This window comes from Siniperca chuatsi, linkage group LG11 (genome assembly GCF_020085105.1).
Source record: "Siniperca chuatsi isolate FFG_IHB_CAS linkage group LG11, ASM2008510v1, whole genome shotgun sequence".
NCBI lineage: Eukaryota > Metazoa > Chordata > Actinopteri > Centrarchiformes > Sinipercidae > Siniperca > Siniperca chuatsi.
The window spans coordinates 18,155,609-18,176,153 of NC_058052.1; the positions used below are offsets into that span (position 1 = coordinate 18,155,609).

The 20,545-nt window shown below is 40.3% G+C and overlaps 1 protein-coding gene across 4 annotated transcripts; it reads right to left on the reverse strand.

Annotated features, from left to right (window-relative positions):
* Nucleotides 1-79: 79 nt before the first annotated feature.
* On the reverse strand, nucleotides 80-20,230 carry mgmt (O-6-methylguanine-DNA methyltransferase). 4 transcript variants are annotated; one of them, XM_044215056.1, is made up of 5 exons: nucleotides 20,093-20,230; nucleotides 17,350-17,498; nucleotides 8,465-8,625; nucleotides 3,898-4,037; nucleotides 80-881 (listed from the first exon to the last, which is right to left on the reverse strand). In XM_044215056.1, exons 2-5 carry the CDS (start codon nucleotides 17,484-17,486, stop codon nucleotides 753-755), a joined length of 567 nt encoding a protein of 188 aa, XP_044070991.1. In that variant the 5' UTR covers nucleotides 17,487-17,498; nucleotides 20,093-20,230; the 3' UTR covers nucleotides 80-752. The 4 variants fall into 4 exon arrangements, with proteins under 4 accessions (XP_044070991.1, XP_044070993.1, XP_044070994.1 ...); XM_044215058.1 differs by having other exon boundaries at nucleotides 17,350-17,495; nucleotides 20,093-20,229; XM_044215059.1 differs by having other exon boundaries at nucleotides 19,982-20,109.
* Between the last annotated feature and the right edge of the window lie 315 nt (nucleotides 20,231-20,545).

Consider the following 20,545-nt stretch of genomic DNA (forward strand, 5'->3'; position numbering starts at 1 on the left):
AATTATGAGCTGAACTGAGTGAACGCTACGTGAAATCAATTTTTAAATTAAATACAATTAAAATGATGAAAAGGCAGGATTTGTCATTTTGAGATGTATTTATTTAAACATGTCTAATGTAACAAAAGTACAGTATATAATGCATAAGACATCTCCACTCTAGGTGGATTATAAGGCGAGAGCAAACAATGAGATCTAAATGAAGACAAAACAAATGCTTCACTACAAAGCTTTGTAGCAGTAAAATTCAGAGCCTTTATCACTGGATGTTGAACAAAGCATTCACTTGGCAGGAAATTAAAAAACCAACGAGAGGTACAAAGACTAATTCTGCTTAGGAAAAAAAACAACAACAACAACAATGCAAGAGACATATTTTTAAGGGAATAATAATTCTTTAGAAAAACCATTCCAGCACTATCTGGCAAATGCAATGGAGACCCACGGGAGCATATGTTTGTAATTCCTACTGTTCTCTGTTTAAGTTATTTTTGTACATTCTAATTCTGCAACAACTCTGTATCACATTAACTATGCAGCATCTCTATTCTTAGATTTTAAAAAAGGAGGATAAACTGAATATCTACAAGTAACTCCAGTTGTTCCACAGTGTGTGCCAAGCACACTAAACTTTATGGCCCTGTTTTGTGTTCTTAAAGAAAATCCTGGCCTTGTGTGTGTGTGTGTGTGTGTGTGTGTGTGTGTGTGTGTGTCTGTGTACTGAATGAAGGACAGTTGGCCTCTGTCATGCTTTAGCCTTCCCCTCTCTGCCTCTCATGGGTGAGCAGCCATTGTTTGAGATGGTCGCCCTTGCCGCTCATGTACGGCCCACTCTGTCCACTGCTAGAAATGACTCGGTGGCATGGGATGAGGAGAGGAACCTGGCACAGACAGAGAGAGAGGCAGAATTCAACTCTGAAGAAGGAAAATAAACATGTGCAAGTTTTGCAAATATTATGCAAGAACATTTTTACATGCATTTTTACGGGTTTTTCTTTAAATGAACAGTCACTTCATAAATTCAGTAAGGAAGTTGCAAAAAGCATATTTTCAGTATACAAGTTTTAAACTTAAAATATCCATGAAGGATCAGTGCTGTTACCACAAAACTATGATGTGTTAGTAAAAAACTAATATTTGAAAACAAAAAAACAGAAATACAGATTGGAGCTTTAAAAAATAAACTGCTTTCTTATTCTCAGGTTGACATTTATTGTCGCAGCAATAAAACAGTTGGAGCTGTTTATAGTAGATATGTATTATGTATTAAAGAATCTCTGATTTACCACATAAACGGTGTGACTTAAAAGTAACCAACGTGCAGAAAATATGAATCTGCACTTTCTTTTTTTTGTTGCTTTTTTATGTTCATGCACTGCATGAAAACAAAGTGCCACACCAGAAGTGTCTAGTTTGATCCTGCACAAATCCACATTCAGGGTGATGGCTCAGTCTTTGGGTATAAATGTTTTTTACTCTTTAATAGTGTAAAGCAAAGAAGCAATCAAAAATTAATGGGCGAAAACACCAGCAGGATGAATATTCAATCGAGAGGGTGTCAACATTAAGATCTGATAACCCTGTGATCATTAAAAAGAGGAAGTCGGTGGAGCGTTTACTCTTGTTGCAGACGACTGCCAGGGGGGTCCCGAGTTCTTTGTAAACTAAATGGCTGGAGAAAGATTAAACAAGCAAGCCTAAAACACTTCGATCATTGTGAATTCAGAACAAGAAGAGTGGCAATGGTTGGAGTGAATCACAGCAATTATTTCTTTTGAAATATTCTTAATGTTGCCCTCATTTTGTTCTTGTTATACTAAATAGAAAAACATCCCAACCGCTGCTGCATTGTGACTATATTCCTCCAATTTGACCAAGTTATCCTCACTTGATGGCTGCTCCTCCAGCCTTTTATATAAAAGTTGGACATGCAGTGTGTTTCAGTTCAAATCCATCATTAAACCCGCTCCCATATCAACAGCAATAAAACTTTCCGAGCCCCAGATTAACCTTGCAGACAGAGAAATACTGCTCGAGTATTCGGATCAATACTGTTCCCCGGGTTTGGAAGGAGAGCAGGGTACCCTCAAGGCCTTCAGATCTGCCTCTTCACTTGGGGGGAAAAGAGCACTACACCAGGCTTATCAATACTCAAATCCTGGTGAAGAAGAAGTGCCACAGAGAGGCGAGGATCGATTGAGCACACTGAGCTTTTCACAGCTGAAGCCTGAGTGGAGCAGCGCTACTGACAAGTAATTGACACTGACAATCTGACTCTGGATCTGTATCAGGAGCTGAGGGCTCCGGCTCCCAGCCTCCCTGACAAAAGGAAAGAAATGTCTGTAAAACATGACACTGAGAGGTATTATACAGCCATCCAGAAGCAATGCCATTGGCTAATATAACGTAAAGTATTTTTATGGTTTATTTGCATTTATTCTGTGTTTGAAATGACTTATGTTATTATAAATTACTTTTCTTTCTACTTTAATAACAAAATCTGTGTTAGAGAAAAAACAGTACTACGATGAGGATGTACACAAGCAATTTCATAGCACATATGAGGGAGAACATTTCACTGGCAGCATTTCTGTACAAGAAGTGTTCTCTGCCTCACTGAGCACACCGGTGGTGCCCACAGCACTACATGGGCAGAGCTAAATGGGCTTTGATCAAAGGGTTTGATCAAAAGAAGACACACCACTTGCCCTCTAGCCCTCCATTTTGTACACAGTAGATTCATGGGCAAAACGATGCGGGCCAGGTTTCCTACAAGAGTCGGAGATTTGCAGCGAACATCTACAGTAAAGACTTCAGAGAACAGGAACAAAAGGTGTGGGCTTTAAATTGTGCTGTAGGTAGACTTTTACTTTTACTCAGCCGTTCTCAGAGGGAGGCGTTGATTTCGCCTATTGCACATATTTGAACACACCTACTGTTTAGATTATATATCCTGCATCAGGAAGATTTCTTAAAAATGATTTTATTGGAAAACTCTAGTGGAGTGCACAAGTACTTTCTTGTAAGTAGTGCCTCTTCAAGAAATTGAAACAAAACAGATGGGCTGAAAATCATTCTATATATTATCACTTGTTATGCATTTTCAATGTTAAGTGATTATTTGATCATATATGTGTAAATGTACCCACAGTAGGGATTATATATCATATTTATTAATTTGTTTCTGTACTTGTTTATTCAGTTATTAACACATTCACCATTTAATTAATTCATTTAACCTTCTTTTTCTTATTTGCAATTACAGCATAAAATATTGATGAAAAACCTTTAAATCTATTGCAACTCATGTGTGGTTGCTTCACATAATCCAAATTACATTTTAGATTATTTAATTTGATTAATCGTTAAGTCTATAAAACATCAGAAAATAGTGAAAAATATCCATCACAGTTTCCAAGTGACGATTTCAAATATCTCGGTTTTTTTTTTTTACAACCAACAGATATTAGGTTTGCAGTGAAAAGCAGCAAATCCTCACATTTTAGAAGCTTTAAGCAGAGAATGATTGGAGTTCTTGCCTAAAAAAGTGACTCTAATGATTGACATATTATTAAAATAGATGCAGATTAATTTTCTCTCAAATTGACTAACCGATTAACCGACTAATCGTTGCAGCGCTATATTTAATACTGTAAGTGTTATCATGGTGCCTCCAGTACTACTTATCAAATTCCTTATTTACTACCATTATAAAATTAACCAATTAACTTTTGACTATATGCAGCTTTATTGTTTGTCCACTTGACAACACACAACATGCAGGTTTAGATGTAGTTAATTAAAATCTAATAACATAATAACATAACATAAAAACGATTTCTGACTAAATAAAGTAAGTGAGAGAGAAGCCTGTCAATCAGTGTCAGCCACACTCACCGGGTTCCTCCTCATGGCCCCTCCCACCGCCCGCACCGCTCTGGGGTTTCCCGCCATCTCAGCGAGGCGTTTGTACGAGACCGTCTCTCCAAACTTCACATCCCTCAGAAGTACCTGCAACACGCGGCTGGTGAACGCGTCTTCGCCACAAAGCACAGGACAGAAAGGAAGAGCGAGAGACAAAAGGAGAGAACGGAGGAAGAGAGTTCCTCATTTAATCAATCAAACTCAGCTGACAGCTGACTGAGAGGCTGATGACAACAAGACAACAGTTTACTACAACGCAGATTTTACTCCTTTGAAATAAACAAGTGTTTTCAATTTTAATCAAAAGTTTGAGACATCCCTACATTTTGATCCACTTAATAGTTTTTCATAATGGCCCATCACATGAGGTCCAATTCTTCTTCAAGAGGGCTCTGTAGGACTCCCTCTTTTTTCTGTGCAATACTCATTAAACAACTAAATGCATAGAAGTCCCTCAATTTGACCTTAGAACTAGTATCAACATGCTACAGAAGCAGATGTGAGAAAATTATTTCTATGGCAGAAAAATCTAGGTTATGCTTTGAAAGGTCACAGCTAAAATTAAAAAAGTTCGCTCCTTCATTTAAAAGGATTAAGAGAGGCCAAAAAGACTGCAAATCTGCTCCAGATTTTTAATAATAATAATTTGAATGTTGCACACCATTTGTGGCAGTGGGATGACTTTGAGGTTAATCAGACCAATTTGTCCTTTTAATTGCTTTCTATTCAGAGTAGATTCATTATATCATCTTCACTTAAATGGCGGAATTCTTCAAATCATCCGCAGCTTAACCGACCACATTAACGGCTTTGATTTCATTAGCACTTTAGCAGTAGCATTATCTTTTTTTCTGGATTACCAGGCAGTGACTGAGAGGCATGTATGTCTAGCTCTGATTGCTAAAGAAAAAGGGGAAAGTATGTGAAGCATCTCGAAACCTTAAGACATTGATGCACCGAGCTTGTGTAGCAAGCGAACAACACTTTTTTTGCACAGAGAACAAGATGGGGAACAATAGTCTCGTTATCAGGAGGGAGTGACATTCTTCTAGTATATACATGTACTCAGTCATGAAAATTCAATTAGTGATCTCCCATTCTCTCTCATTTATATGGTCTAAGAGAGCACATGACAAGTGATCTATGAGAAATTCCTCTAAATTGGCATTGTGTGAAAACATGTCACACCCCTGTCTCTCTTCTACAGAGTGAACATCCTTTGCTCCCCAGGCTCCCTCGCTACCTTATAGTCACTCTCCGCTACACAAAGCCACGCGAACAAGGCAATTTGCCTAAACTGGGGGGAATAAGTGTAAAACCTAAAGGGGATATATTTGATTGATGCGCACCCATGTGAGTTCTTTGTCTTGAACAAGGCCCGTAGGTACTGTTTAATAATTTTTCAGGTAATAATCACGCTGTCAACGAGATGACGGGCTCTTACGCAGACAGACTTAATGTTATGAGAAGATAAGATACACTCCTGAAATTTTCTTTTATGCATTATTCTCCCTCATAAAGATCGGATCATCATGGCCACATGATGTGCGTGGTACATATTTATATCGTTTTGTCACTGGCGGGTAAATGACAACTTGCCCAGACTATGGCTATGGCAAATCCCTGTTGATGCAAACGTTATTGACAAACAACCAAAGTCAGTGTCACGCCAGCAGATGCTGCTGAGCACTTTCGCCTGCAAGCAGACCGAGCAACAAGCTACAGGGGTGTTTACACCTTTTATAAATCCTGAGAAGCTGTTTCCCCTGGAAGGTTTCACATCTCCAACAGTTTTGGACAAAAACAAGTGTCTGTGCTTTTATCTGCCACTACAGAGGTTAAAGAACTTTGCCCTCGTCAGGGTTAGTGACAGAGACTTCATGCGGGTCACTCGAGGTGACCAGCAATGATTCGGAGAGCAGTCCCCTAGCCCCATACTTCATAAAGAGCTTAATACGGTGTGTCTGGGGTCAGGACCCTCTTTAGATCGGGGTGCAGTGATGTCAATTGTTTAAATAAAAGTTGAGAGGAACCACTTACTTGTTTACAGACATCCCATAATTATGTCACAGGTCATTACACCATGAGGCCAGGTGATAAGGCCACTGCAGAGGCAGAGACAGATTGACCCAGAGTAAAATCGAACAGATCTAGTGATTATGATTATATTATTGACAAATATGATTGATTTGCTCATAGTTTTGTATATGAGAGCAATTTGAAAAAACCCCCAAAAACAATAAACTGAATTCCATCAAGCCTGCTAATGATTGATCTGGAGAGAAGACTTCCAGCTGACAGTCACCTCATACATGGCTGTGACAATAAAAAGACAATAGTGGAAATGCAGCTACCTCATTATCCTTTGTGTCTAATGGAAGGGAAGACTTTGACTCCCAGTCAAAGTGTCTCTTGAGTCTTGAGGGATCCATACTTTTGAAGGCTGACGGGGTGCTGATGATTCTCTGATTATTCGATATTCTGAAAACGTTCATTTCCCTAATTCCTCTCCACATCACAGGGGCGAGTCCTGGTGAGCGTCTCATCTTGCCCTGCGCTGTGCACAGGGGGAGGTTCAGGCTCCTGCAGGAACACAGTCATTTGGGCTTTGAAGAGCGCCCTTCCCCCCCTTTGCATGGCCCCCTCCCCGCATATTCCCTGTGCCGCTTACCGAGACTAAGATCCTCTCGTCTGTTACATATGGATGTATAATTAATGAGATAAGAATATGCATCATTTTAAGAACTCATGATGGTGTCTGTGTTTTTCTGAGGGGGGCGAACGTGAGTGCACGCACACACAAACATACACAAGCCCCCTGAGCAGGACACGCTCACAACCTCGCCATTCCTCTACCTCTGACGACCAAACTTGCGTGTGATGTTGTGCATGACAGACAGACATCAGACAGACAGTATAGAAAACTACACCTCGCATCTCCTTTCATGTCACCTCTGTTGCTCAGGTATATCGTGACAGCTAATATGAAAAGTGGCTTGTTTTGTCAGAAATGTGTAAATAAACATGGCAACACTTCAAGTGAAGGTCACAACTCAATATTACATGACAAGTGCAGCGAGAGCGCCTTTGCGTTCAGGTTCTCCCACAAGATAACTGAGCAAACAAAAGTTGGTTGTCACAGATTGTAATGACCTGATTAAACTTGTATTTTTTTTCCCAGGCAGGCAGCCGCTGCATGACTAGATCGAGTAGGAATTTGTACAGCAGTAAGGCAAAAACTAATCCTTAATACTTGTGAATCAACAAGCAAAAAAAAGAAGAAAAAAAAAAAGAAACCTTCCTTTCCTCCCTCGAAAGACAAATACTCCTGATGCTCACATTTAACATTTTTATACTGGCATGGCCTATGGTTCTGACTACTGAGAGCAATCCAAGCCTAAACCCTGTATTTACTGAGCCCCAAAACAACAGGCGAGGGAGAGAGGTGGAACACAGCACAATCACCTATTCAGATCAGGTACTAATGAAGAATTCCATCTATCCTGAAATTTAATTAAAACCCCAAAGACTTCAGATGAGATGCGATTTGAAAGAGCCTGGGGCTGGTACACAAGCACTTGGTGGCGAAGGGAATCACACTGAAAGTTGATATCGTAATTGGTCCTGATGTATTTCTGCATTGCCTTTGCGGGAGCGTGGGACTCATAGCTGTATACAGGGTCTCGATGGAGTACCTGCTCATTGAAAATGCCATCACTCAAGCACTGCAGATCTGCATGAAATTAGAGAGCAACTAAGGCCTGATTGCCGGGGAAGACAGGCACAATTGTTAAATGCATATATTAGAGTTATTTTTTTCTTGTGTAGGTGTGCTTCTGGGTCTAAATGAACGCTTCTGAAAATCTTTAAGTTAAAATGCAATGAGTGTCTCAGTGTGACAAAGAAATAGCCTGTAATTGTTTTGAAAATGGCACAGGTGCGATAAGTTTATGATTTCAAAAATGAGTTGTCAGGCGGCGAGTGTTGTTTATTTCCTCGAAACAAAGAACGCCAGGGATAATTAATTCCTCATTTTTTCCTCTGCACCCTCAATCATTCATTCTGCAGTCACAACTACCACTTGAAAGAACGCTAATTGTCCATTTTTGGGGTGCTTTCATTTTACACGCCCTAGGTGACTGGTCAAGCCAACAATAAGCTCATTCAAACTTTACCACCATTCACATGTTGTCATTGAAAAAAAAAAACTTCCTGTCTGAAAATGTCAAGAGTGGAATTCGATCAGTTTCAAAGAATGTGCCAAGAATCATGGAAAAGCTTGCCAAGACTAACACGCGTGGTAAGAGCTGCCACAGATTACTGAACCAAGTTACAGCTCTGTGTTCTGTTCTCTCTCCTTCGCTCACCCACTCACTTGCTTTTCCTCTGCTCTCGCTCTCTCCCTCACTCTCTCTCTCTCTCAGCCATAAAATACTTCATTATAACACAGTGAGCCAGTGAGTGTAAGTGATGTAACTGACAATTAAGAGTGAAAGCCTGATCCCAGTCATGGCTTTGCAAATATTTATCCATGACAGACCTCCTTGCAGGGCGGGGTGGTGAAAGGCAGGGAGCGGGAGACTCCCAGTGGTCTGCGGCTCACTGAAGTACGCCTGAAGCCATTCAATGCAGCACTGCAACTCGGGGCTCGTTTCTGCCGGGCTATCGTTGACCACACAGCTCAGGGGGGCCTCGCTGCTCCTGTGAGGGATATAAGGCAGGATGGGGAGTTGAGGTGGGGATCAGAGGAGCAATCATGATACCAAATTCTTGGTTGAATAGTGCTAAAATATGTCACAAGAGTGTAATAACGTGCCACGGGTGACACAGATGCAAGATGACATAATTTGCTGAGTGAAACTAAAGTTGTTAGTCAAGACGTGTTTAAAATTTAAAGTTATGCATTTCACCGTTGCTCTTGTCACTGGGCTGTGACAAAAAAGACAGAAAGAGGCTCAAGAAAATATAAAGACAGTAATCCAGACATTTGTTACAGTAGATATATATTTATATGAAGTGCAGCATGACAGAGTATGAAAGAAAACATTGTCAGGTCATAGGGAACAGCGCTAACAGTTTATTTCAAACAACTTTAAGGAAGCAGAACCAGTTTCTGGGGAAAAAAATTGTTTTCAAAAGTCTTGCAGCTGTTACGGAAAAAAGTTAAGAGCACAGCGTTAACAACAGTTTCAACTCTGCTTGGGTCTAGTTTATAGTTCATGACAAGAATAAATGGATTTTTTGGCCAGAGCGGTGCTGGCCAGAAAAGCGCTGCACTTGGACGTGCATCTTAGCATGAGTAGATGCTTGGAGGAATTTGCCGATGGTTGAGTTGGCTTCACTTAACAGCTAAATTTCTCTCCGCTGCTGACCACCCCCCAGGTCAATGCAAGCAGACTGACCCATATTTGACACTTAAAGACCCTACTGGGAAGGTCCTCTCTTAGCATGTGCATTACTGCAAAGTGGACCTCAAGCTGTGTTGTGGATCTAAAGCAGGCCGCCAATTCCATTAACTGGTGTACAGGACTTATAAATAAATAATACCACCATTTAAGTGCCCCTTTTTCAAAATTGGCTTATCCTGTATGGTATTAATAATAGACATTTACTTTGTTAAACACACAGACCGTCTCTCTCCTGCTTGCCGTAACAACACGGCCCTAAAGTGTTTTTACACTTCTGCAGGTCACAGTTTGAGCAACATTTTATATTGGACATGTGAAGCTGAGGTTTACTGGAGTGTTATGACTGAGCAGGTCAGTTTTCAGGGAACTGCTCTGCCTGCTAGTTTGTGGCTGTGTGATGAAAATCTCCTGGGTGCTGTTTAACAGTGGGTGTAAATACAGTAAAATGTGTAAATACTCTCATTTCTAAATAAACCACACAGCAGTTTATAGTTCAGTGGTGAAAACTCGGAAACCCACCGGCGGGTCCTGTGCTGAGACCTGCTCAAACAATGGCCATGGCTCATGGCAATCTCTGTCGGCATGGGTGAGTGCCCAGCCAGCCCCTACTTGTCATTGTCTCTCCTTTCTATCCCTCCCCTTCCTCCCCCCAGCTCTCCCTCCTCATTTCCCCCTCTCTATTTCTCTATCCTCCCACTCCAGCTCTTTTGGCTCCCCACCACCTACACCCTCAGACACACCACCACCATCCCCCCACCTCTCTTTCTCTCTGCAAGGATCTTCAGGCCACTGTTCCCTCTCTACAGCCCCCTTCCCCTCCACCCCCAACGCGCCTCCTCCCACTACCACCACCACCTCCTCTACCCCTCCACAGCCCCTCTTTCTCTCTGAGAGGATGTTCCAGCCGCTGCACACTGACAGCTCGGGGATATTGTGTGTGGAAATGTTCCTGTTGGACCCGCAGGCCCTTACAATCTACCGGACAAAGGCTAGAGCACCTTTGCTTAAGGCTTGGCACCTTTGACCTCCAGCCCACACTTCAGACTTGTCACCGTGGCTAATTTTCCTCTCCCCTCAGCCCTCCGTTATGGATGCGCCGGCTTTAAAGGTGTTTTGAGTGATACAACATTGACAGTAGTAAAAGTTAATGCAATGCAGTACATGTTATGGCCGGTAAACAACACCAAAATAAATAAATAAAGGTGGAACAACATCAGTCGAGCTGAAGTCTGTCACCTCTAGGTGCAATGGGGGATTGTTTTTAAAGAGCATGTGGGCAGTGGAGATGTAACTCCTGCTCTTGCAACATTTCCAGTTGCTTCAATGAATCACAAATCAAGCAGCATCACATGATCTTTATAGAGTCCAGACTGGCACATTAGAAACTCTGCCCTTCAAATGAGAGATTAGAGATGTGTAATACATTTCGGGCTAATTACAAAGAAACTCTCAAAGGAGGAGCAATCTTTATATTGTCTTAAAGTAACTGCCATACCACGTATAAAAACCAAGATTTATAATTAGTAGTGATTATAAACAGTTTTTCATTTCAATACCTGTGTTTAAGTGCGTTGAAGTTTGAATAAACAATTGAAATTTGGTTAAAGCAAAATTGTTATTTATTATCTTTTGACTAGTTAAAATCTTTTTTTTTTTCAATGTCCTTCAGGCGTTTACTATTTCATCACAGGTAAGGAAATAAGAAACTAATTCCAAAGTAGCCAGGATCTGCTGCACTAAAAAGAATATTTCCCTTGATAGAAGATTGTGATTTGAGAAAATTTCTAATATTGTGCTCCTGTCACAATCAATTTCCAATTACCATAAATCATTGCTGCGTAAAGTGGGAGTCATTTGGAGTTCTACCTATTTTCCAACTTTAATATAAAGAATGAATTGAGCATTTATATAATGTTGGAGGTTATTTCATTCATCCTGGAAGAAACAATCAAAGGAGACAAAGGGAGAAAAAAAGAATAGCTGACATTAAATTTGTCAATTTCCTTTGGCATATTCCGTATCTCTAGTTGCACAAGACTTCAGTAAGACTTTTTCTATCAGTTGCAGACGTAAGAATGAAACAGGTTAACCACAGGATCTAATTGAAAGGAATCTGGCGAAGGGTGTAATGGTGTATTGCACAAAAAGGGGAAAAACTCAGAACTCATGCCTCCATCCTGTGAAGCGTGATGGCGCTCATCCTGACTCGATCGGCTGTCACTTTTGACACAGCCTGCCAGAGTTCTCCTTCACCGATCATGGGTAACATGGCGGGTCAGAGGATGAAATAGAAAAGGCCAAGAGCAGTCCAATATTTTCCTGAGCCTTATAGCTTCAGATACTTAACTCAGAGACGTCAAAGACTCAAGAGAGCATGAAAAAAGCCTAAAATGACTGTCTAAAAAGGGAAAAAAAATACAGCATGTCTCTATGAATGTCAAGATCCTGATGGTCTCTGAGCCAAAGGCTGTGATACAATTGTAAGCCACTTGCTCAATGCAGCTCGTTCAACCATTTGAAGATCATTCAGATGCCTATCTGGCTACTGCAGCACTAAAGTCGAGAGCTTTTGGAGTGGTAAGCTGTAAGGAATGCTTCCTATTCTGTTCTGAGGCGCACGTTTTGTGCTCCGCTGTTTCAAAATAAAAACAACTCGGCCGGATAAACTGCTCTCTAGATATCCAACAACTCTTATTAGCGAATGTCCACCAAAGAGGCCGCAACACTCAATCCAATACATAAAGGTGGTGGTAAAATACTGCAGAGTAGGCAACAAAGCACACAACAATTAGGTCTTCTCCCAACTGGCTAGCCACAGGAGTCAGTGAAGGCATGTATTACCAGAGCCTTAACTCTTACTCCATTATGTAGTGTATCCACACCCCGACGCAGCAATGTTTATCTACAACAGACTACTGAGCAGTTTCAAATAGTGTTTTTAGCCTCTATTCTCAAGTGCCACAGTAAGAGATTCCAATTACCCGAATGGTAAGGAGCCAGTGAGGGAGGCATAAAGTACATTAGGGATCCCCTGTAACTGCAGGGACCTTTTAGAGCCTCAACTGAAGAGGGCCGAGAGACTGAGGGGACAGTGACCCTGCATGGATAGCCTCTGTCAAAATTTGACCACGTCAAGCTCAAAGGCATTATGGGAATCCAGTGTCACCAAGTCCTAATTACTGTCTGTGTTCAGAGCAAATTACTGCCTTGTTCCTCTGATTAGCGAGGAGGCTAATCTTCACCTGTGTACGCCAGCACTGCTGAGGGCCCTTGAGTGTTAGCGCTTCGTCTTCTGTAATTTATTTTTAAATCAGTGCCCACTCCCAGGAGTTTTGAGTGTTTTGTTGTGAACCGCTTACCATGATCCCCACCACCGCCCCCTCACCCCTAAATCCTTGACTAAATCCTTGTTTGGTGCCGCAGGAAGATAAGCAAGAACAACACTTGGGCATAATTGACTCGTACTCCTCTCCAAGATGTCAGAGCGGAATCATCTCTCTGCATATTGCCTTAGTATGTCACACACTGTACACTTCTGCATGTTGCAGATATAGAATCCAATCAAGTTCTAAAACAAACTAGCACAACCCTCATGCCGGAAAAACTTCCCGGTCGACAGCAGGGGGAAATTTAAAAAAATAAAACGCAGTGAACGGTAACTCTCGCTCGGCTCCTGTCCTCACCCTGGAGGTTCTGCTTTAGAAACCACAACATTTGCAGATTTTAATCTGAGTGAATGTCAGTGTCTCGTCTGCGTGGGGCGGTTTACAGGTAGTGTGTTACACAGGTGTTGGTTTACACAGGAAATGGCACATGCAGCCTGATTGGGATGGTCCCGAGAGATGGAGGCATAAACATAGAGCACAGATGGGTCCAAGGGCCAGTGGGAGCAGCACCTTAATGAATACGCAGCTGAGTACTACACTTCACAACATGCAAAACAATATTCTAAGGCCGCAGTAAAAAACAGAACAAAAATCATCTGAATATCATTACACAATGAATTATTCATACCATTTCTAAAGGGACTGCGTCAAAAAAGTCTCCCCCCTGCTTTTTTGATGATTTCATTCAATATCTCAGCAGATCACTGTTTGTATGACAAAGCAGTTTAGTTACAAATGTAAGCAGTTTATTTAGCACATAGTTGTGTCTATATATCAAGCAAGATAATAATTTAAATTGATTACAATTATGTGTAAGACTAAATATAAGAGACCCGGAGAGAGGAGGAAAGGCAGAGGGAGAGGAAGAGAGAGAGAAATTATAGTGGGAAAAGAATAAGTTGTTGATATGGTTCCCGGTGTGTGAGCACATCATGGAAACAGGCCCCAAACAGGGAACACATTTACCATACTGCTATTCAGTGTGAACCAGGACATTGATTCACAACACTACATGAGTGTGAGAAAAACGATAAATGCATCACCTCAGATATTTCACACTAGCGTTGGTAGTGTATAAAAGCTGTTGTGACAGCTTGGGTATTAGGGCTAGATAGATGGAAAATGTCTGGCTGCTTATGAATGCCAATGTGACTGGGGTGACGGGTTTGACACAAAGACACTCCACCTCAGAACAATTAGGCTGTTCTCAGGCCCCATCCAGTGTTGTCAGTGATAATGGAAAGCTGTGAGGATAACTGGTGATAAATAGACTTTAACACCCTCCTCCTTAAGACCAATGCAGTCCTGCACTCCTCTCATATGCTTAACTAATCATGAACATGGCCAGCAAATTCATACAAAAGACTAATTACTGTTGTACTTCACTTCAGTCTCAAAGGCCTCTTATATAAGGACTTGGGGGTTCTCTTGCCTCTTTTCTCCTCTTGATGGGTATTTTTTTTACAAGTAGGCCTCATACTAGACAAAAGCGTTTAAAAATTGGTGATTGCTTTCATCCGCTTTAATTACATTCAGAAATGGCATTTCTGCCACATAATACACCCCTATTGTTTCAGAATTATCTGGCTTGGGGAGTAAAATCTACAATATTTGACGATGCTCCCAAGCTAAATCGCCTCTTGAAATTGAAATATGCTGCAGAAATACAAAATAAAAAGCCAGCCTTTGCTGCTGATATACTGGAAGCTCCTTGGCTTTCTGCAGAATGCTATTATTATGCATATCCAGGTAGAAAGTTAATTAACCCAAAGCTTAAGCTAATTATGGTAGCAGAATGCTATCAACCAAACGCTTTCAGTCAGACAGCTGTCCAGAATTTCATTTGCTAATCATTTGTCTTTTGCCGGAGCATATGGTACATTTCCCCACTATCACAGCAACAACAAACAGATGAAAATCATTAACTAAAAACAATGTGCAATGTGAAAAATCAGACACAGATTTATAAGGCTTTGTGTCAGAGAAAAAAAGGCGGATTTATGGCCTGGGAAGTATAATGATAATTTTGGGTTTTAGCCACTTAGGATTTTAAGCAGACCACGTGACCCAAGTGTGCTGGGAATTCAGATGCACAAATATATTGTTTATATCTATATGCAAATGAGACAGAATGTTTATCCGTGTAAAATTAATTACAATTTTCTATAGGAGCATATGCAAAGAGCTTGTTCTTAACAATTTTTAGCTTCTAGCACATTTTGTGCCTGTTTTTTTCCAAAACAATATTTTTGTGTTGTTAAAAGTAGAAATCCCTCAGCTCAGAATTAAATCAATTATATTTCCAAGAAATGCTTCATGCATTTTTTTTTTATTTTCATAAAAACACATCATACTGGCTATTAAAGGGTGATTGATATCAGCATTGCCTTGCGACATTATCAGGCAATAAAGGCTACTCAGGTTCTAATGCAACATGTCATACACAGGCTCCTGTAGTACATTTCTATTGAGGACCTCACAAGCTAAATTGCTTTTTTCCTGCTCCCCCACATCTCAGCCAGCTTGACAGACAAATTGATCAAAGCATTGTAAAATAATATGCTCACAAAATGTCTCGGGGCAGGAGTCCAGCCCTTTTTTCATTTTTCACCCTAATAAAAAAGTACTCTATGATTTCCTCTGTATTATGTGTCTGCTCTGTGTGAAAGAGGCAAGAAGCATCATATTTCAGATAATAGTAATCTCCTGTAAACAAAATGCGTATCATTTTTCTGTGAACGCTGAGGCCATGCTAAAAACTAAAGGGGGGAAAAGCTGGTTAACAGGGAGGCTGGTGTGTAGGGCCCCAACAGGGGTTGTTGAGATGTAATGAATTTGTTCATCTGATGGTGCCTTCAGGGCTGTCGTTAGACTGGCAGAGGAGGTTGATTTTAGGAAATGTTCCTAAGATCAGTTAGGAAGCAAAAGGGGCTTGAGACGTTTCTATTAGAAAGAGCTGACGGTCATGGTGTGTAAGCAATACTTCAAGGCCGTTTATGTAGCTATAATGGCATTTATCAATAACTATCTATCAATGCCATGAATGCTTTTGTTGCTGCTCTGGGTGTTCGACACCAACCAATAGTGAATTCTGAAGAAAAAACATAGAAAGCAAACAGCCATATAAGCCTTCAAAGCTTTGACTCGCTCACAGATATATACTGTAGGTCTCCCTTTATGTTATGCATAGACGTCATCTATTTCCCTTATCCAAAATATGCTCTTAGAGATCATTTATCACACTGACTTCCTAAGCCTGTACCACACCACATCCAAAGCTGGAGAGAGCCTTGTTTAGTATGTCATAAATAAATCAATAGAAATGGCTGATTTGAACTATTACTGCTACAGGCAGGCTTTTGTGAGATCTACATGTAAAGCCGGTTGCAAAGATAAGCCTATATTTTGTCACTTTATCTCGCCTCCCTTAATGCCTGTTTACATTGCGTTACTCCATATATCTGAGGTGGCTCTAGTTCCCCTGTCCTATGACAATAACAGCGTATTCAACTGGTCGTGAAAAAAATCTAAACATTTTGTTTAATGATTTCTTGCTCACACCTTTGAGAACATACAGACAGTGATGTGATCGAAGCTTCACTTATGACCGACATAGCAATGATATTAAACTGAGAAATGATCTAGTGATGCGAATCATTAAATTCATTTGCATATTCCTACTGAACCTGAACACACAAATTAAACCCTGTTCACAAGGAGACGGAGAAAGGTGCTTGCGCATGGTTACAGGACATCTTCCATAATCAAAATTCCATATTATTAATTTTCTCACTTCAACTCATTAACAGCAAGTGGAATGTTTTTAACTGCTTGATGAATTTTAGGAAATAGCAGACAGTCGAGAAGGAAACACATGTTGAGGTATAATATACAAGGTCATTAATGGGTTTCCATAAATTAGAATTCGAACATACATTTTCAAAAGGATAGCTTCCTTTCCGGGTGCATTTGAAAATGGTTTAATTTCCTAAACCATTCAAGTTTATCAAATGCGAATCTGCGATACATGGATATTTAATTTCAATCTAATCAAAACTAATCTGAGATGTAGGATGTGGACCTGTAAAAATAAGGAATAAGTACTTATTAACGCTGAGTTTAATCAGTTTCAATCGCTTCAGTAAGACTGTCAACATTCTAACAATTTTGAGGGATGGGTAGGGCATGAAATGCAATCACATATTACATTTCTGAGTGTCGGTTAACACTCAGAAGTACTGCATACAACTTGGAGGAAACATAAATAAACAGGAGTGAACAGTCCATGCTCCCCATGGCCTTTGCTGACCCTACAGACATCAGCTCTAATAAACTCCCTTGTGGGTAATAAACAAGTTATTTTTCTGAAATTTCAAATATACTGCAGGAAGAATCACAACCACATGCCATCAGAAATCTAATTTCAAGCCCAACTGTATTCTAGTGCCCCTCATATTTCTAGTGCCTGCTCATATTTGCCCAACTTTCTCCAGGATATTTCTTGTGGGATCTACAAAAATGCCCTGCTTTCAATGAGGAATGGTGGCACTCCATCACAGGAGTGTATTCTGTCCGCCTGTAAATTTCACACCTTTGTTTATCACGTCACCATCCCGGCTGTTGTACAGTACCTTTCAGCAGGTGCGACATCCATTAGGATCTGGATGGTGTGCACACCATTCTCACATCCACTGACTTGGATCGTCCCCAGGGGGCTCAGCAATGAGATGGTCTTCTGAGTGCACTGGCTCTCCCTCTGCTTCTTCATCTCGCTGCCCTGCTAAGGAAGCACAAATTACACTCCGTTCATTGACATATTCATGTGGCAACTTTCACAATTTCCCACACACATTTGCATTGAATGATCTATTGAAAACCTAGCGGGCCACCAACGGATGATGACTTACATATTTGAACACCTAGCCTCCAAACAATGTCATGATACGACTTGATCCCCACATTACTATCCAATATTTCTTTTGTGCATGGAAAAGAATACGCCTATCTAACCAATAAATCGCCCATTTTTTCCCCTCTTTCTGTTCTATATATCACATAAATGAGAAAAACAATGCAGTCTGTTCCCTTGTCTGGTGGGGGATTCCCAAGATAGCTCGACATTATTTTCAATCCGTCATTTTTGGTTGATGGTCGGGATGTTTTTCTAGCATTAAATTTGTTCCTTAGGGTGCAACTCCGATGGGATTCTGGTTTCCAGCCCTTAACAACAGCAAAAACGTGCAGCTTTTCTGACGACTGAGATGGATACTGGCAATAACCAGACAGCAGTTCCTTTTTTATTTTTACTTTGAGGGGAGGAGAGATGATTGACTATGTTATATGTGAGTTTTTGAGAGATGGGGGTTATAATAAATAAAGGTCACATTGATTGTAAGAGTTTCAACTAAGGAAACCTTTCCTTCCTGGAACCTTGATCTGAAAAGTGTCTAAAGGGTACAAATACAATATCTCTCTCTTTTTTCACTTTCAATAGTACATGTAATTCACATTCATACATTTTAACTCATACGTTTATATAATAATTGTGATGTATATAGAGCCGCAACTAATGATTATTTTCATCATCGACTACTCTGCTGATATTTTTCTCCATTAATTAACAAATTGTTTTGTTTATAAAATGTCAGAAAATAGTGAAAAATCTCCATCAGTTACCAAGAGGCCAAGGTGACATTTTCACATGCGTTGTTTTGTCCAAAACCAAAAGGTATTTAGTTTACAAAGATATAAAACAAAGAAAAGTAGCAAATCCTCAAATCTGAGAGGCTGTAACCAGAGAATGACTGGAGTTTTTGCTTACAAAAGTGACTCAAACAAATAATCGATTATCAAAATAGTAGTTTTCGGTCGATCGACTAATCGGTTATTTGACCAATTGGTCCAGCACTAGTATATAAACAGACTTGGCACTTCCTGATGTATAATTTACTCTGGAATATTGATATTTTAAATCTAAAAACTTTTTTTTTAAATCAGTAGGTCCTATGGTTATCAACAAGACAAACACTTGAGAAAGACACTCACTAAATGCAGTCTTTTAGACTAGTTACTTAATCAAGCAACAAACTAGAGCTGAAACAATTAATCGATTAATCCCAACCGGCAACTATTCTGAAAATCCATTAATCTTTTTATTTATTTTTTTCTAGTAAAAATACCCCTAGTTCTAGATTCTCAAATGTGACGATTTGCTGCTTTTCTTTGTCTTATGTGATAGTAAAATTAATTTTAGGGGACTTTGGATTGTTGGTCAGACAAAAACAATGTGAAGATGTCACCTTTAGCTTTAAGACATTGTGATGGACATTTTGATAATTAAAATACTCCTGAGTTGCAGCCCTAAAGCAATAAATAAATAAATAAATAAATAACGCTCCACTGCTCAATGTAACCTGTACTTTTAATTTAAGTATGGATTCATTTATTTTTAGATTAAACAAAGGTTATGTGATAAAAAAAAAGTAGTCATGCATTTACAGTATTTCATTTAGACTTTCAGTTGCCCCCCCCCCTTCACTCACACACACACACCACCACATCTGTCATGGTATGCGATCACAAATGCGTCTGCTTCAACTTTCTTGTTTCTACTCTTGCAGCTCTCACTGTATTCATCGGGGGTTTGCCTGAACTGACAATAAAGGCGAGAAATTTCTGAGCCAAACAATGGTACAGTGCACTTTGGATAAGCGCTGAACATACTGCCTGCCATTTAGCAAGCTGGTAATAGACTCATAGATAGAATAATGGACTTTGGCAATAATGGCCTTGGCTAATAGTCTACGCTGATTAAAAATAATGCTATCATGTTTGTTTTGTGCCGTTTTCGGTGCAGTAGACTAGTCTAAGTGACTACTTGAACGTTTGGATGTTTACTCAGCTCTTCACGGTGAGAAACAACAAACAATAAGCAGCTTGTGTTGTTAAAAATCACTGGCAGCATCCTGATGCTCGTCAATCATTTGACTCGTTTCTCATTAGAGTAGTTCCTGGTCAAACCTGCGTGATTAATTGAGTAGAAAGCGCGCTGTGACTTCGCAGGTGTGAAAATGCAACATGTGTCCTTATTGTGCTATTTTAGATCAAGGAAATTCATGCCGAAACATAGACGAAGATTGCCGCAATTGTTTGAGAGTGTAAGTGTCTTAAAACTAGTTAAAACACACTTTTAATATTAAGTGCGCACTTAAAGTGTCGAAAAGATAAGCAGAGGTTCGTAACTGAAAGCCTGCACTAACTTACTCAAAAGATAGCCCTCGGTAGCATAATTGTATACGGATAGTTTCTGAACTGCAGATTATGTCAGGCTTTGTTAGAGGCAGTTTAACGCCGTAAATTGGCACGGTAGCTTACAATGAAGCCTTTCACAGCCGTGCTGTGTCTGTGCGATGTCCGCTTCACCTCCCTCTGCAAAACAAATGACAGTAAGTCTCTTCCTGTTTCTCCAGACTGCGTGGTCGAGCCGGCCAATCACAAGAGGCAAAAGTCCGCTCTCGCTCTGTAATTGGCCGGTACAAAGTCCCCGCTCCTCCCCCTGCCAGGGACAGACACAGAAGGCTTGTCTAATAGGTCTCAAATTGGGATTTGGGGTCCTTCAGGGGGTCCCCAGTACACCGAAGACTAGTAATGATGGTGATTTAGATATTTGATTTGCTTGATATTTTCACAGCAGGAAAAAATATGATAATGCATATTTTGAGCATTAATTTCAAACACTGTTATCTTTATAGGGGAGACATTTATCCAATTCTGCATCTCCAGTGACAGCTACTCAGTGAGGTCTTCAGGGTCCCAGGCATAATGTTT

What these genes read in the sequence shown, in the direction of transcription:
- mgmt (XM_044215056.1), bottom strand. Translation starts at nt 17,486, where the DNA reads ATGAAGAAGCAGAGGGAGAGCCAGTGCACTCAGAAGACCATCTCATTG. An exon ending in CCACCCCGCCCTGCAAGGAG is followed by an intron (nt 4,038 to 8,464) that starts GTCTGTCATGGA and finishes TTTGTGGCGAAG; the next exon opens with ACGCGTTCACCAGCCGCGTG. An exon ending in GGGCCATGAGGAGGAACCCG is followed by an intron (nt 882 to 3,897) that starts GTGAGTGTGGCT and finishes TGTCTGTGCCAG; the next exon opens with GTTCCTCTCCTCATCCCATG.